This window comes from Eublepharis macularius, chromosome 13, assembly GCF_028583425.1.
Source record: "Eublepharis macularius isolate TG4126 chromosome 13, MPM_Emac_v1.0, whole genome shotgun sequence".
NCBI lineage: Eukaryota > Metazoa > Chordata > Lepidosauria > Squamata > Eublepharidae > Eublepharis > Eublepharis macularius.
The window spans coordinates 57,894,125-57,909,276 of record NC_072802.1 but is presented as its reverse complement, the minus strand read 5'-3'; the positions used below and the strand labels follow the sequence as shown (position 1 = coordinate 57,909,276).

Genomic DNA, 15,152 nt, shown 5'->3' with positions numbered 1-15,152 from the left:
TGCAGCAGCATACCGCCTTCAAAAGAACTGTAATGAAAACACCATGAGTGCTTGCTTGCTATTTGGTGACATTTTGACAATTCCGATAAAAGTCTCATCCTACGGTTGCTTTTGGTTGTTTTTTCCTTTTCCCTAATGGTACTGAGATACCTGCAGCTTCCATTGCAAAGACCAGAAAACTGGCGAGAACACGAATCTTCCCAGCTTTGCTGTGCTAATTTGACGCCGGCAGTGACACACCAAATTAGCACAGTCCAACCAGGGAGGTTGTATGAACACCAATTACTGGTGTTGTGAACAGGTGCAATGCTGCTCTTACTCAGCTGGGCACAGAAATACCAACTTCCACATCATTCTCACCCTTTTGTGGCACTGTTGACTATTCCACATACACACATCTATACCTATCTGCCAATTGAGGATAATACTTCATACATCTGATAGGGAGCTTGACTTGCTAAAGACCAGCCTTGTAACGACCTTCCGTGCTTGCCCTCAGCTAGCTCTCCAGAATTTGTCCTCATGCTAAGGATCAACAGTTCTTAAGTTTTCAACTCTTTATGAAAGTGGCTGTGTTTGGCAGCAAACATGTCCCCCCACTCATCTACCTAGGTAGAACTGCCGAGAACCATTGGGTGGTCCAGAGAGGGCTTGATAATCACGGAAGAGGCTTAAGGAGAGCAAATGATAGTTCAGAATAACTTGACAGCTCTTTCCTGCTCCACTCATGACCTCTTAGGGATCATGGAGTCCTTCCTAGATCTGCCCTATCTGTATCACAATCCACCACCTCTCACAGAAGGGAGGGTAGGCTGCCAAAACGGGTCTTAACTGCTATTGGCTGAGCTACACTGACTCTAAAAGATTGCCCATTACCATTGGCTGAGCAGCTCTGAGCCTAAGACTTTCTAGCTTACCATTGGTTGAACAACACCAACCTTAGAAAGGGGAAGGAATCATAGGGCTGGAAGGGACCGCTGCAGTCATCTAGCCCGACCCCCTGCACAGTGCAGGAAAGGGAAAGGCCTAGGAAAGGACAGCTGCAAGCAAGGGGGAGGGAAATGAATGGGGATAGGGTAGACAGGTTTTAGGCAAAGGGAAAGCAGTCAAGAGGATTGCAGAGGAGTGGTGCAAGGGGCCTATAGCTGCTGAGGGGGAATACTCAGATTGAAATGATGGTAACTAGTCAATACTTGGACTTCTGTCCTCCCATTTTTTATTGTGTTGCACTACGATTTGGCAGTGCAGAAGCCTCTGATAGAGATTGGCCAAGCTACACTAATGTCACAGTGAAGCCAGGTAGCCATAAGTTACTTTGGTGCCCATTTTCTGAGCAGCTTTGACCCTGAACAGTAGCGTGAGAGGAAAAACGGCCCAGGACAAGGCAGTCAGAAGAGGAGGTAGAGAAATGGGGAGAAAAAGAAATGCAGAGCTGGGTGATGGAAGGAGCAAAGGAAAAAATTCCATCTCTTTACTGCAGACCGCACACTGCACAGATGTAGCAGGTGAACCCACGGCAAACCACCAGCTATAAACCACTAAGAGGCACAAAAGGACCAACCCTTACACAATTCAAGTAGCTTAAGGAATTTTTAAAATGTACTAGGTAGTAGCTGGTCTACAGTCCTGAAAACATACACATCCTTTGCATGATGAGAGAGCGGAGTATGAACATTTAATCCGTTGACCAGCCTTCAGAGAAAAGTAAACAGACTAAAAGGATGTTAAATTTCAGTTACATAGAGAAATGCCCAATGAGTTTATTTGTCCATCTGCTCCAGCACAGGCTCAGGCACAGGGCCTTTCCTAGTACCTGCTATCCTAGGTTCTGGGCTTGCAAAGTGTGTTCTATCACTGAAATACACCCCCCTCCTTCAACAAATTGGTTCTAGGAGAATGGAAAGAGGATCCTTTGGGGGGTCCTGCAGGACACTTAATTCTACACTTAATCCAGATAAATTCCCCTGAAAAGATTTCAAAAAGTTGGAACCTGTTAAAGAGCCCCCCCCCCAAAAGATGGTTGACAATACAAAGGGGAAAGTGTATTGAATCTCAACATTTTGACCTCCGTCTTATCAGAAAAAAATGACTTTAACTTACACAAAGACCACAGTACCTAGAAACAACTAATTTTAAAAAACAAACAAACAAGGGAATTATAAGCCATGCCACAAAGCCTTTGAGAGCATTTTTATTCAAGGTAGCAGAACGGCATTGCAAGAAAGCCTATACCAATACAAGTAGGTGGCGTAGACTTGGATCTCAAACTACAAGTTTAGAATTCAGCTTTGTTTAGGAAGCTGGACAGAACCGAGAGAGACGGCGGGGGGGGTGTCTGAATGCCTGAGTTGTCATTGCCTCACTTGGGTTGCTCAGTCTTCACGTGCCTCAATGATACTGCACTTGAGGGTTGCTTTCAACCAGGACTCCCAGTAACACTTTTCTACGCTTGCCCAGAATAGAATTTGGGTTCATACGCTTCCACTGTCACCTTCCCCAGGTCACATCACCTCACGCAGAAGAGCAAACTGCTAAGTGGACTCGGTACCTAGGACCACACCCAAGTTCAATTAAATGTGGACTCTCCTGGGTCAGATACTCACATCCACCCAGTGTAGACACTCCAGTACAGGACCCCCAAGGTCTGCTTTCCAATCTCACCATTAGTGACTAGCTAGACAATTTACTTGTGTACAATGCTGGGAGCATTTGCCTCAGGAATGGATGCACAGAAGCACCCACCACAAGGCTGATCAGAATGTCGCTTTGAATTTTGCTTTTGAAGATGGTCTCAGCTTCCCAGAATGCCTTCACAAAAGGCCTGTTGGCTTAGGCACTCTGAAAATCTCACTTCCAGGCAATCAATGCGAGATCTTTGAGAGACCAATCCAGAGGTAAACAGGTTCCGATGGTTTAGAATTTCTCTTGATGTCTCCAAATTGCCCCTCAAATGCAACCCTGGCCTAGCAGAAGTCATTTGCATTCCCGCAAGCAAAGATGACAGGAGAGGCGAAGGTTGTATTTGGGAAGTGTGCAGCTCAAGCTCTACAGTCTCTGTAGGTCAGGATGTGCCTAATAGAAAAAACACTGAACATGTGAACCAGCCCCCAGAAGCAAACAACAACAACAACAACACTGTTTTCTAAGTTAGCATACTGTTTTAGATTGCCAGGGGAGAAGTGGGCCAAAGTTTTTCCTCCGCCACTCTCCTAGGGGCAAGTGGAAGAACCAGCGGAGCAAAAGTGAGTGTGAATTCTGAACTGCAGTTCTTTGAATTACCCAAGCTCCTTGGTTCTCTTTGCAGAGAGCACCAGTTCACATATACGCAGTTCAACCTGAGAGATTTACAGCTGAAAAAAGACTATTTCTTACGATCAAAGTAACAAGAGTGACAAATTAATGGTAGAGTCGTGCACAAGAGGCTACCATGCTAACAGATGCATCCAACAGGTGAAAACGAACATGGCTCACTTAGGATGCGATGCAATGCAGGAGTTACATACACTTCAGTTTGACAGATAAAATTTGGCATTTTATGTTTATTTTGAATCTGCGTGAGCGTGAATGAAACAAAGTCAGTACCAACTTTTTGCAAATGAAGACACAAAAATCGTGGAAATTTTGGTAATAAGACAGTGCTGATCACCAAGCCTGAACACACACACTTAGGAAATGGCAAGTGTCCGTAAGTAAAGGTAGTTTCTTTTTTTTACTTTAATGGCCTACCAAAGAATTTGTCTAAGAACACTTAAAAACAGAGATGCTTCATACCCAAACTTATAAAGAATTTTTAAAAAACTTTTCAACAGAGGTACTTGGCTGTCAATCTTTTAAAGTTTTTAAATCAAAGTTGGAAGTAGGGAGGAAAGGAGAGAGGATATACAGAAAACAGGTTACTCTACTACTCTCCTTACACACACTCGCTCTGAACGGCTGCAGTGGCAAAGACTGACCAACTCCTGAATGCCTGGCTGCACCAGGATCCACTAATGCAAGTTCCCACAAAACGGAAATGATATGCACTTCCTACTCTGTGCTAAGAGATCACTGGGAAGGGAGAGAAATGCGTAAACCAGGCATTCAGACTTAGCGGCTTGGAAGTCACCTTTGGTCACCTGGCTAGATCGTTTTTTTTTCATGTGTTCTAAAATATTAAAAACAAACAGAAAGGATGGGATCCATTCTAAAAGAGAAGAGGGGAATGATTGGGATTAAAGAGAGGAGGGAAACAAATAATTTTTGTCCCCAGAAAGATTATTAAATCAATGAGCTGTTCTAAGAATGAGAGTAGCTTCTGTCTCCAACTACCGGCCACTTATTGCTTATTGGGAATTTTGCACTGCAGGAAGCAACAGAATCAGACAAGCCAATATTTGGGGAAGGTTCCATTGACCATTCCATAGCAGAGAAGTAATATGATGTGAAGAAGCACTCAGTTTTTTACCACTTAAATATTAAGATTGCAAGAAGCACTCCCTCTAAAGATCCACCCCACAGAGGGGTTGGGACAGGGGAGGTCTCAAGTTTTGTTTTGTTTTTAAACAACTTTGGTACCTCTTGGTCCCTAATCTGAAATTATTCCAAGCTAGTTTGCAACACTGTTCTCAGCGATTCTTTCTAATAGGTAGTCTGCATAGATATTAAGAATAAAAGTGAAAAATAAAATAAAAATCACATCCCACTATTCTTTTGCTACAGAAAATCCTGTGTCAGACTTTCCAAAAGGCAGGACATCATATTTTAATTCACTCGTGCACACAGAAGCTTGGAGTTCCCCATTTAATAAACATTATTGTGGTAACATCAGCCAAATTTACATAAGATCTGGGTTTGGTTCTGATTATTTTGCAGTGTACATGTGGTGATTTTTATTATGTTACAAACTGAGGGTAAGAGAAACCTGGGACCAAGTTTCACAAAGCGCAGTGCAACATTTAAGAGAGGGAAATAAAAGAAGCAAACTGCCAAACATTCAACTTTCTTCTCTTTGCCAGGACAAACAATATAATTTCGCTAAGACATCAATGTGATGGTGTGTTTTCTTTTCTTTTTTTGAGGGGAGGGATGGGGAAGGGAGGAGAAAAAAATTAAACGAAAAAAAAAAGGAATGGCAGGGGAAAATAAGAAATAACAGCCACAACCTTCTGAACTTTTAAGGGCAGATTATAAGTCTAGGATATTTTTCATAAATTCTGACAAGAAAAAAAAAGAAACAGCATCATTTAAAGTATATTGAAGCAGTGATTTTAAACAAAGAAAGCAGAACTAGAACATCTTAAATTTTTAATCCTTTCTTTAGAGGTTGCCTAGACCACTTTTGATTAAGAAACTGTAGAAAGTTAGTAACAGCCACAAGTTAACACCGAAAGGTGGCACTTGTCAATTTTCCAGAGAGTCCTGCTTTTGTGGGGTGTCTGAAATGCACTGCTCCAGATCTTCTATCACACACTGCTGACATCAACTGTGCCAGAGCTTAGTCCACTGGTCGCTTTTCACCATATTTCTTTGTAAACTCTTCAGCGTTCTTACAGAATTTTTTACGGTCCTTAGAGTATTCTTCGGCTAGGTCGGCCCGAAGTGGGTGCTCGGGCTGGGGATCGTTCACCAGTGCAATGAGGGACTGGATTACTGTCAAAAGAAGTACAAAAGCTGTTAGCAGGGAGCAAAAAATAAATTGTCCGTATGATGCAATCACTAAAGCTTTGGGGGGTTGTTTTTACACAGATAAAATCCAGCCTGCCCATATGAATTTTAAATTGTATGTTTTTCCCCTCTTTACAAGCCATCAGTCATTGCAATACAAAGCTAAATAAGAACAAGACACAAAAGCAAGCATTCCAACTATCAGACGCTTATCTGAATTCCTAAAACACGTTGACTGAGTGCCCACAGAAGTAACTCTGGTGCCTCTAAAGTCTTGCCTGATGATATCAGATGGGTAGCCAATTAACCTGTTGCAGCAAAAGTGGACAGGAGCACCTTAAAAATCAACCACATTTATTCCAGTATAAGCTTTTGTGAGTCAGAGCTCACTTCAGCTAATGCATCTACATAAGCTTACAAAAGCTTATGTTGGAATACATGTTGTTAATCTTTAATATGCTACTGAGGTCCTGAAAAATCCTGCCAGGGAAAGTGTTTCAGATCTGGGCACCCCCATCCCCAGAAAAGGCCCTATTTCTAATGGTGGGAGCACCTGGAGAAGGGCCTCTGAAGCAGATCAGAGATCAAGATCAATTCAGTCTGGTTTGAACAGGGGAATGTGGTTGTTCAAGAACAGTGTGGCATAAACAAAACTGGTGAAGAAATGCGAATTTAAATCACAATCCTAAATCTGTTATGCTGCAAGAGAGGAGAGCCATATTCGAACCAGGGAGACCTAGGTTCAAAATCCCGGCTCAGCGATGAAGTTGGAAGTATGATCTGAAGCCAACTGCTCACCTGCTCTCTGTCTGATCTGCCTCACAGGGGTGCTCTAAATAAATGGCAGGGGTAGGTTGCCAAGTTCCATAGATGGGATAAAATGTAATAAATGTTCCACAGCACTGTGGGGCTCACCCCCAAACAAATTACACCAAACTGGAGATTAGTGTGCGGTCCAATTACACATGCTGCTCATGGAACAGATCTGACGTGGTTAAAGGGATCCGTACGTTGAGAGGAGGAGTTGTGTAACACTGGAGCTTCTCAGTATGTAACACTGTCAGACTGAGGCTCTCTAGTTGAGAGTCAACATGTTAGAAAAGTCTGGAATGAACTGCCTTTTAAAACCTACTTGCAACTTACTCCTAGATAGCCTCTGGTGATCTGGCTAGGGCTTCAGCTGATATACTGAACAAAGTACAACCTGTTGTCCTTTTGCTTTAGTCTATTTCAGTCCACCAGTTCTCAGCACACCTGTCCAAGGAGCACTGTGCAATGGAAAAGTTCGTGAAGCCTACGCTTCATTTTTCCAGCAGAAAGAAACTTATTTTGGCTGGAGTGAGAAGATTAATTACCACCTCCTTTTCTACATTATTTAAATACTCCAGCATAACATGCAAATGTTCAGGAGATATGCTTATTTGTTTTATATTCCATGTTACTATTCTCCATTCTGAATCTCCTTGACTACAATGGGAGAAGGCTTAATTTTAAGGCTAAAATTGGGAGAAGGCTTAATTTTAAGGCTAAATGTCCTAGCTGCTAATTATATTGTATTTTTGCTTGTACTGTGTAATCTGCCTTGGATTTCAGTGAGAAAGGCGGGTATCATCATCATCATCATCATCATCAATAATAATAATAAACAGAACAGTCTGAATAGCTCTTCAAATATGGGAGCTTAGCAGGTCTTGGGGGACTGCCTGGGAATACGGCCCAAGCATAATTTCTGCAGAGGGAAATAAGAAGGCTCCATCCATCAGCATGCCAGGCGATTTGGCTCTTCCTCTTTTGGAGACACTGCAGGAAAGGGGAGGAGAGACAGGAAGAGCCCTTTCCTTTGGGCTGCTTTTATCTATTTGTTATCCAACTTGAGTGTATCTTTTAAAGAAGCAAAGCTAGATATAAAATGTGGATTTCTCTGGATCTCGTACAAATTTGTAATAAATCCCTGCACACAGAAGATTCCATTCTATAAAACAACTTTATGAATCATAAGAAAAAATCTATTTTGTCACTATGATATTATAAATAGGTCACATCATGGCAACAGGTTCACAATCTCCTGGAACCCTAGTGAGGTATATCCCATCCGCTCAATGCCTGGTCCTCCATGGGAAGCCAGCAAAACACAACGGCTTAGAAACCAGCAGAGCACTAAGTGTTGATGATATTCTCTAATAGCCAGCTCTCAATGTAGCCATAATTTAAGGAGAATCATACGCTTTGGCGTTTCCAGTCTCTTACTCTTACCATTCCATTTATGGAGATCAAAATGGCCCAGTATGCACAGTGAGTGCAACGTCAGGCACTTCTCCCTGCTTAGTTCTTACTAAAATTCAACTTAGTGGAAGGAAGTGTGGTCGTCTACTCCAAGTCTTACCTTGATCAGTTTTGGTGGCTGGCTTCCAGTTTTCAGCACTAATTACTGGCAGACAAACCTGACCCTTTTCATCAATGTTAGGGTGATAGATCTTTGTTTTAAATGTGATCTTAGGAGGTTTGAATGGATATTCTGCTGGAAAGTTGATTTCGATTCTGAACGCACCCTTATCATATGGAGGATTGTCCTGCAAAGAGAGGGTAAGATAGTAAGAACCGGGAGAGTACCGGGAAAAATAACATTTGTAGATATTATCTATGGTTGTGATTCCAGACCTTTCGGTTCGGGATCCAACAAAGCTAAGTTTTCTTGGTATGGCGACCCACTTAAAAAAAAACGAGCATGCACAAATCAATAAAATTGCAAAACCCAGGGGACCCACTTTCATACACTTCACAATCTCACTTGTTGGGTCAAGACCCACAAGTTGGGAAACATCTATGGGACATGTAATACAAAACTGTGAACATTCCTATAATAACCATGAAAAAGGCTAATAATTTTAATTCTCTGTAAAGGGCTAATAGTCCAAGTCTTGCTAAAGCAGGCTGATTGAGAATTCTCATGTCCCTTCATTCTGTCACATGTGTTACCTGATCCACTTTTAGGTTCGCATTTCTGGCTACTACTGCAAGTATCCCCTCATTCAAAGACGATTCATACAGATAAATGGCAAACACCCACATAACTGCAGTACATTACATGTGAGTTTTTTGTCATACAACTACCACTGTCCATTGTTCCACACCCTTTACCATTCATTATTCCAAACTCTTTCTGGCTCTATTCCTCCCCCACCTCAGACTCTCCCCCCCTTTGGGAAATCAGAGCATTAGAAAAGAAGCAGGGAATTTAGTGTGAGACTCACAGGCTTAAATGATCAAAGAACTTCTATTTTTCATTAGGTAAAGTAAATCTTACTTTATTAGGTGAAATAAACTTTGTTTCCTTGCTTTTGGTTTAAGTAACATAAATCGCATAAATTAAACATACATGCAAAAGCATATTAACATAAGAAAAACCTCTAAGAACAAAGGAACAGATGAATCCATGGAAACAGAGACTGGCAAGTATCAAAAAGCAGACACTGTTTGAGATCATTAGAGAAAGGATTAAAAATTATGCAGAACATCCCTTTATGCATGTAAGTCAACTTGCTTGGAGCCAAAGAACCATGCAACTAATTCCATACAACCAAGGGGCCTTTCAACTTATATGTCCTGAATAACTACTCACTCCCCAACCAGAAACATTTTCAAAAGCATCTGTGATATGGAGGGGGGAGGGGGAACAGCTCAAAGAGGGGAAAAGGTGAGGAAAAAAACAGTGTATGAAAACCCTTGGCTGGCGCCCTTAAAAAGATCCTCTCTGGATCAGTCGCTTGCAGGCCCTCAACTTCAACCTAGACTGTTCCAGCTATTTCACTTCAAAGAGGACTGAGAACTGGAGAAGAGTTTGGAGCGGAGCAACAAAATGGCTCAGGGGTGTAGTGGGAATTTTATTTATTTATTCATAAATTTATGAATGTATTTTATTTTATAAAACTAACAGTTTAAGCTTCTCGCCACCAGGAAAAACAACGAGACTATATACAAGCAAGCATAACAAACAGTCCTCCTGTGCTCCCTGTATTTGTGGAAACTAGTCACAAATTTCAAGTTCTGATCACAAATGTTCTTTGTTCATAAAAGCAGGTTTAATAAAGCAAGAGGTGAGATTTCTACAAGGGACGGATGTTTGTTAACACCATGTAAAAAACATGACTTGCTCATATTGAGGGAATTGAAGGGTTCTATCTAGCCACAACGTTTTTATCTCACCCTTCGCTCAAGAGGCTCACTGTGGTCTACAGGGGTGTGTAAGCCAGGATTTGTCTCTGGAGTCTCCTGGGTTGGATCCAGGGAGCTGAAATCTGCTGGGCCCTGATTATTCAGCCACAAGCAGCTGTAACAGAGCAGCAGCGAGCAAGAGGGCAGTGGTGAGAGTGAGAGGGAGGCAGCATTAAGTAGAAGCAAGCTCCACATCAAGGCAAGAGAGCTGTGCAAGGCTGTGAGAGGGGGCAGGAGGCACCAGGCAGAGTGGATTCTTATCCTGCCCCTCCACCCTCTATAGAGCTCCAAAATAGCCATTCAAGTTGTCACCGGCTGCCTTTTAAAGCTCTGTGGCTCTGCCAAGCCTCATCCTGGCCCCTTGCTTCAGTTTGGGGTTCTCAACTTTTATATTGGGGTTCTCTGGTTTGACACTGGTTCCCTTGCTTCACTTTGGTTCTTTTGGGCTTTGCTGGTTCAGACTGTATGGGAGTGGGACTTGCATTTGGGACTAGCTTTAGGCCATGGGTTGACTTTGCTTAAAGAGTTCCACCTTTGCCTGGAAAGCCCTGGAAATGTTTTCCCCGTGGGAACCAATGGAGAGTGACTGGGGCAGCTCGCTCGCTCAGGGGCCCACAGAATTGGAACCGGGGTCCAATCTTCCTGAAATGTGGTGGATCTTTAGTGGACAGCAAGGAGTGGGCTCCCAGCAAATTTGGTGGAGTTTGCTTGAAAAATGCCCCATCCAGCCCCCTGGGTAATTTTCCCCCTAGGAAACAATGGCCGGGTAATTTTGGGATTCTCCAACTGGATTAGAGAATCTGACCTAGATTTCAAAGATACCAATTTTTTTTTTGTATCCCTGAAATCTGGAGAGGATCACCCCAATTTTAGAGGGTGCACACTCCTAGTGGTCAACACTGTTTTCTCTCCCTCCCCCTTTTATCATAATAACAATCATGTGATGTAAATTGGGGTGGGTGTGAACTTCATGGCTGAGTGAGGCTTTGAACGTGGGTTGCCCAAATCTTCATCCAACATGATCTGCTATGTCACAGTGGCTTTCTGGGTTACACAAGTGCTGGAAGCCATAGTCAATTAAGCCTGTGACCCTGGAATGCACGGCATGCTTAAAATCATGACACAAGACCCAATATTTCTCAATACCCAAGGATCTATTGGCACAGCTTGTGTTATAGAGTTCAAAGTCTTCAAGATAAAACATTGCCCTGATTTCTTGTGGTAACCAACTAGGCGGAGCAGCTAGCAGTAACTCAGTCCACACACCCACCCGCCACAATTTCCTACTTTGAAGAGGAATATGTCTGTTTAGCATTTAAGCCAAGTACAGAACTACAAGTGCAAGACACTGCACCAGGAAACTTACATAAATTCCACTGACGCATACCTCTTTGGGTGCTAGATTTTGTCTTCTGACAAAAAGAAACCCCAAGAGCAAAGAAGATTGGTATCAAGTGTCTTCAACATGTTGAAACTCTATAAACAGATAAAATCTTGAACAGAAATTGGCTACTGGACCCATGCTGCAGCTCATGATCAAATTTCTCAAGCGCTCAGAACATGATTCATCTGCCTGACGAAGATTTCTAAGCAACTCAAAAATTTGCATTCTATTGCACTAACAATCTGGTTCAATACTCTGTCTAAAAAGAAAGAAAAGAAAACCCTCATCAAAAGTGTCATTACTGTCTGAGCTGCTTATTACTCCTATTGAAATGGCATCTCTAAGTAATATGGAAATGTATAACATAAGCTTGTCCTGACATTTCAATTGAGCAACTCAAGTTGCCACTAATTTTCCAAACAATGGAATGAATCCTTCATACCACAGGATCTTCTAGAGAAGTCCCGTGCTATCTATTCTGATTGGGCAACTATGGCCAAGGTCTTAAGGAAAGGTTTTCCTGACCCCGAGTCCTGCTACCAAAAGATTCATTTTTCTATAGTGTAAATCTGTGACTGTATACTGTGAACCTGGGACTCTTTGCACGCAAAAGATGGCCTCTGAAAAATAACCTCCTGTGTCCAAAGATACCTCCAGTGCCAGAGAAGAAACAGCCTGCGTGATCATTTTATATATTTACACTATTTGTAGTCCCCCTTTCTCACGGAGACTCAAGGAAGATTACACAGAGTAAGTTATGTTAATACAATCAACATAATGGGACATCTAATAAATCATCAAAGTCCAAGAGACCCATCCTACCTTCCCCTGCCAAACCTGACTTACCTGTTGGGATTGCAGCCAAGACCAGTGGACTGAAGTTTCCCTATCCCAGAAAATCATCTGGGAAAAGTCGGTTACAGGATAACCATTACAGAATAGTTCTCCACCCATAATGAGGGGTACTAGAGATGTGCTGCAAGTTAGGCTAAGTGTGCTGTAGCTGTCGACAAACTGAAGATTCAGCCCATGTCCATAATGGATCTTGGATCAAGGCCTCTAGATCTTGGCCTGCACCAATGATACTGGCAAGCTCCAGTGCCTGAAGGCTTCTGGAACACCTAAATGCAACTCCAGCATCTATCGGCTATATTTAAATACTGCTTTTTAACCGCTATCCTAAAGTGGTTCACAACACCCAACAGAATACTATGACGAAAATGCATTTAAAACCAAGGCACTCTTAACAGGACACACTAAGCAGCATGGGGATAAAACTCAAAACCACCGTTTCAATTAGAAGGAAATTCAGCACAAGCACATTTCTGTCTTCCTCCAAAAGAATATAAACGTTGGAACTTACTGAGCCTCCGGAGGAAGACAACAGCTGAAAAGAGTTCAGAGGGACAATCATAAGTGATGGAGCCCTGACCAAGGCCTCCCTTGGCGATGCACGGGAGGCTTCTTCACCTGGGAGAAGAGGTTCCCTGTGACACTCCACCTGCCTCCCCGCAAATTCTGTGGGGTGATGAGATAGGCATAATATTCTGCAGGACTCCTGCCAATGAGTCCACCTAAATCCACTGATGAGACTGGGCTTGAAAGACTTGGGCATCTGTTTTGTTCCTTCTTCAACCACACCCCTTTCATGTTCATTCAAAAACTCAAAACTGAAGCTAGGAACAATCTGGCCTCGTTCACTGTCATGGTAGCCCTTATGAGTACCCTGGGGGGTGGCTGCTGTGCTTGCAGCCAGACGCCACCCACATATGCAGGCACCATTCTCGAGAATGGCCACCTTTACATGGAGTATATACGTGCCGCTGCCCTGATCTGCATCTAGCCAAGAAGAACCTAGCTGTGTGCTGGGGTCCCCTAGCATGCTCCTAGGACATAACTGTGGGAGTTGTTGCCAGAGTAAAGGCTTTTGAAAACTCAAATCACTGGAAAAAAACATAAAGCTAATATAATTTCTAGAAAGTATTTCTGATTTTAGGCAGGCAGACTACATTTTTTAAAAAACAACTGTGACTCTACTGCACACTCCTGTATATGAACTACATGATGCTCAGGGTTCACAGATCAAACAATTTAACTGTCTTTAGTGCCACTGCTTGAAAAAGTATTTTAGAAAAATATTGCATGTCTTACTTTTGTCCCACAGAGCTTAAACTGGCTACTCTGATAACATATAAAAACAATTCTAATAACAGTGGAGAGCTTAAACTGACTACTTTGATAACATATTTGACTACTTTGATAACAATTCTAATAACAGTGGCGTTTCTTCCAGTGGAAGAGGTATGTTCTGTTAGCAGAAGACTCCTTACACTGGTGGAAGGCTCTACCATTAGTGGAACGATGGATCCATCCCTATAGATTCAGAAACCTTCAGGCTCATGTGTTCCTCCATCCCACCAAGTGGCTTGAGAATCAAAGACTTCCACATGCTTCCTCAAAACGGAACTTCTTGTTTCATCCAATTTGAACAAAATGGGTTGGTCCCTTTTCTACAAACCATGGTTTGGAACCTTGAATTTTAGGGCAAAACCAAGTTCTGTTGTTTCATCCAATTTAGACTACATTACCAACTCTTACTTTGGGAAAATGTGGGAAGTCTTCAATTCTCAAGCAGCAAGCAAAGGGAAGAAGGAGTATATAAGACCAAGGACTTCTAACTCATTCATGCCATGACAAACCATGGCTTGTAGGTATGTCTGACTTATTCAGAGCACTTATGGCCATATTCAATGTAACGCTTATGTAAAGGCCAGGGCATGCATGCAAACGGGCCATTATTCCCTTTTCCACTGACCCTTTCACTGGCGAGTGGAAAGAGTTCAATATGAACTAGGCAGTACATAGTGGTAGCCCATAGCCAGTCTCACTGTTGTGAGGGTTGTAATAAGTGCCAGCTGCAGGTGACATCTGTGTTCTGACCAGGTAACACTCCATGGGAAAGCTCACATGTTGCTTTTCAGGAAAAAAATGGAAAAACAAGAGTGAAAGCCCCATACTACAAACAGAAGTGTTATCCTCAGGAGCTATTGTTTTCTAACCAGAAAAGAGGTGAACAGTTTTTACTGCCTTAACATATTTTTATACAGATCTCCTCTTTCCCCTCTAGCAGACTCTTCTGTCAGTAGCTTTACCTGGACAGCAACCAAAAAAGGGGTGTGTGCCAGGCATGATGTGTAAAGCAAACAGGTACGAAAGTGTGCTGCTCTCTTGTTCTAACATTTTGGACTCCTTAAGTTGTCCTGAAGGGCGGTATATAAATCGAATGTTAGTATTAATGTTATTATTAAGCCAACAGCAGCTTAAGTTCTACCCGAAGTCTACCTTATGCTCTACTAATCTAGTACAGGGCTTCCTAACATAGCACCTATGGGCACTGTGGCACCCGCCAGTATTTTCCATGATACCCACAGAGCTTTTCATAAAGTGGGCAGGGCCACTGTAAGGCAGGGCTTGTGACTGGCTATCCTCATTCAAATGAAACAGTTTCCTCAGCTACAGCAGCAGCAGCTGCAGCCACTGGAAGAGCAGGAAGACTGGTAAGCACCCGTGCTTTCTTTAGTCACCATGTGGTTCCGTTTCCCCTTCAGGATTCCCTTCTTTTTATTCCCCAAAGCAAACAGGGAGCTTTGTTCTAGCCTTAAGAGACCAGGGAGCTGGGCTGCTGCAGGGCAGGAGATGAGTGTTCAGGTGCAGAAGCACACACTCCTCTTCCAGGATTGCTGTCTTCCCAATGGCTTGGACCACACTTCCAACCAAAGTACAGAAAATACTAACCTTCACAGACTAAGGGCTGGACAATGAGTAAGGCAGCTTCATGTGATCAGTGTGGTTTTCATGTGATTCCTTTGCAAAGCAAGGAAGGAGGTGCTGTGTTTGGCTCTGCCTCCTGGAA

The 15,152-nt window shown here is 42.7% G+C and overlaps 1 protein-coding gene across 1 annotated transcript in view; it reads right to left on the bottom strand.

Annotated features, from left to right (window-relative positions):
• Positions 1 to 3,521: 3,521 nt before the first annotated feature.
• UBE2L3 (ubiquitin conjugating enzyme E2 L3) overlaps positions 3,522 to 15,152 on the bottom strand; it is a 36,936-nt gene continuing 25,305 nt past the window's right edge. Inside the window, exons 3-4 of the mRNA XM_054996380.1 lie at positions 8,027 to 8,213; positions 3,522 to 5,628 (exon numbers count right to left, since the gene is read on the bottom strand). Coding sequence (XP_054852355.1) covers positions 5,474 to 5,628; positions 8,027 to 8,213 — 342 coding nt within the window. The 3' untranslated portion in view covers positions 3,522 to 5,473. The remainder of the gene's footprint in view (positions 5,629 to 8,026; positions 8,214 to 15,152) is intronic.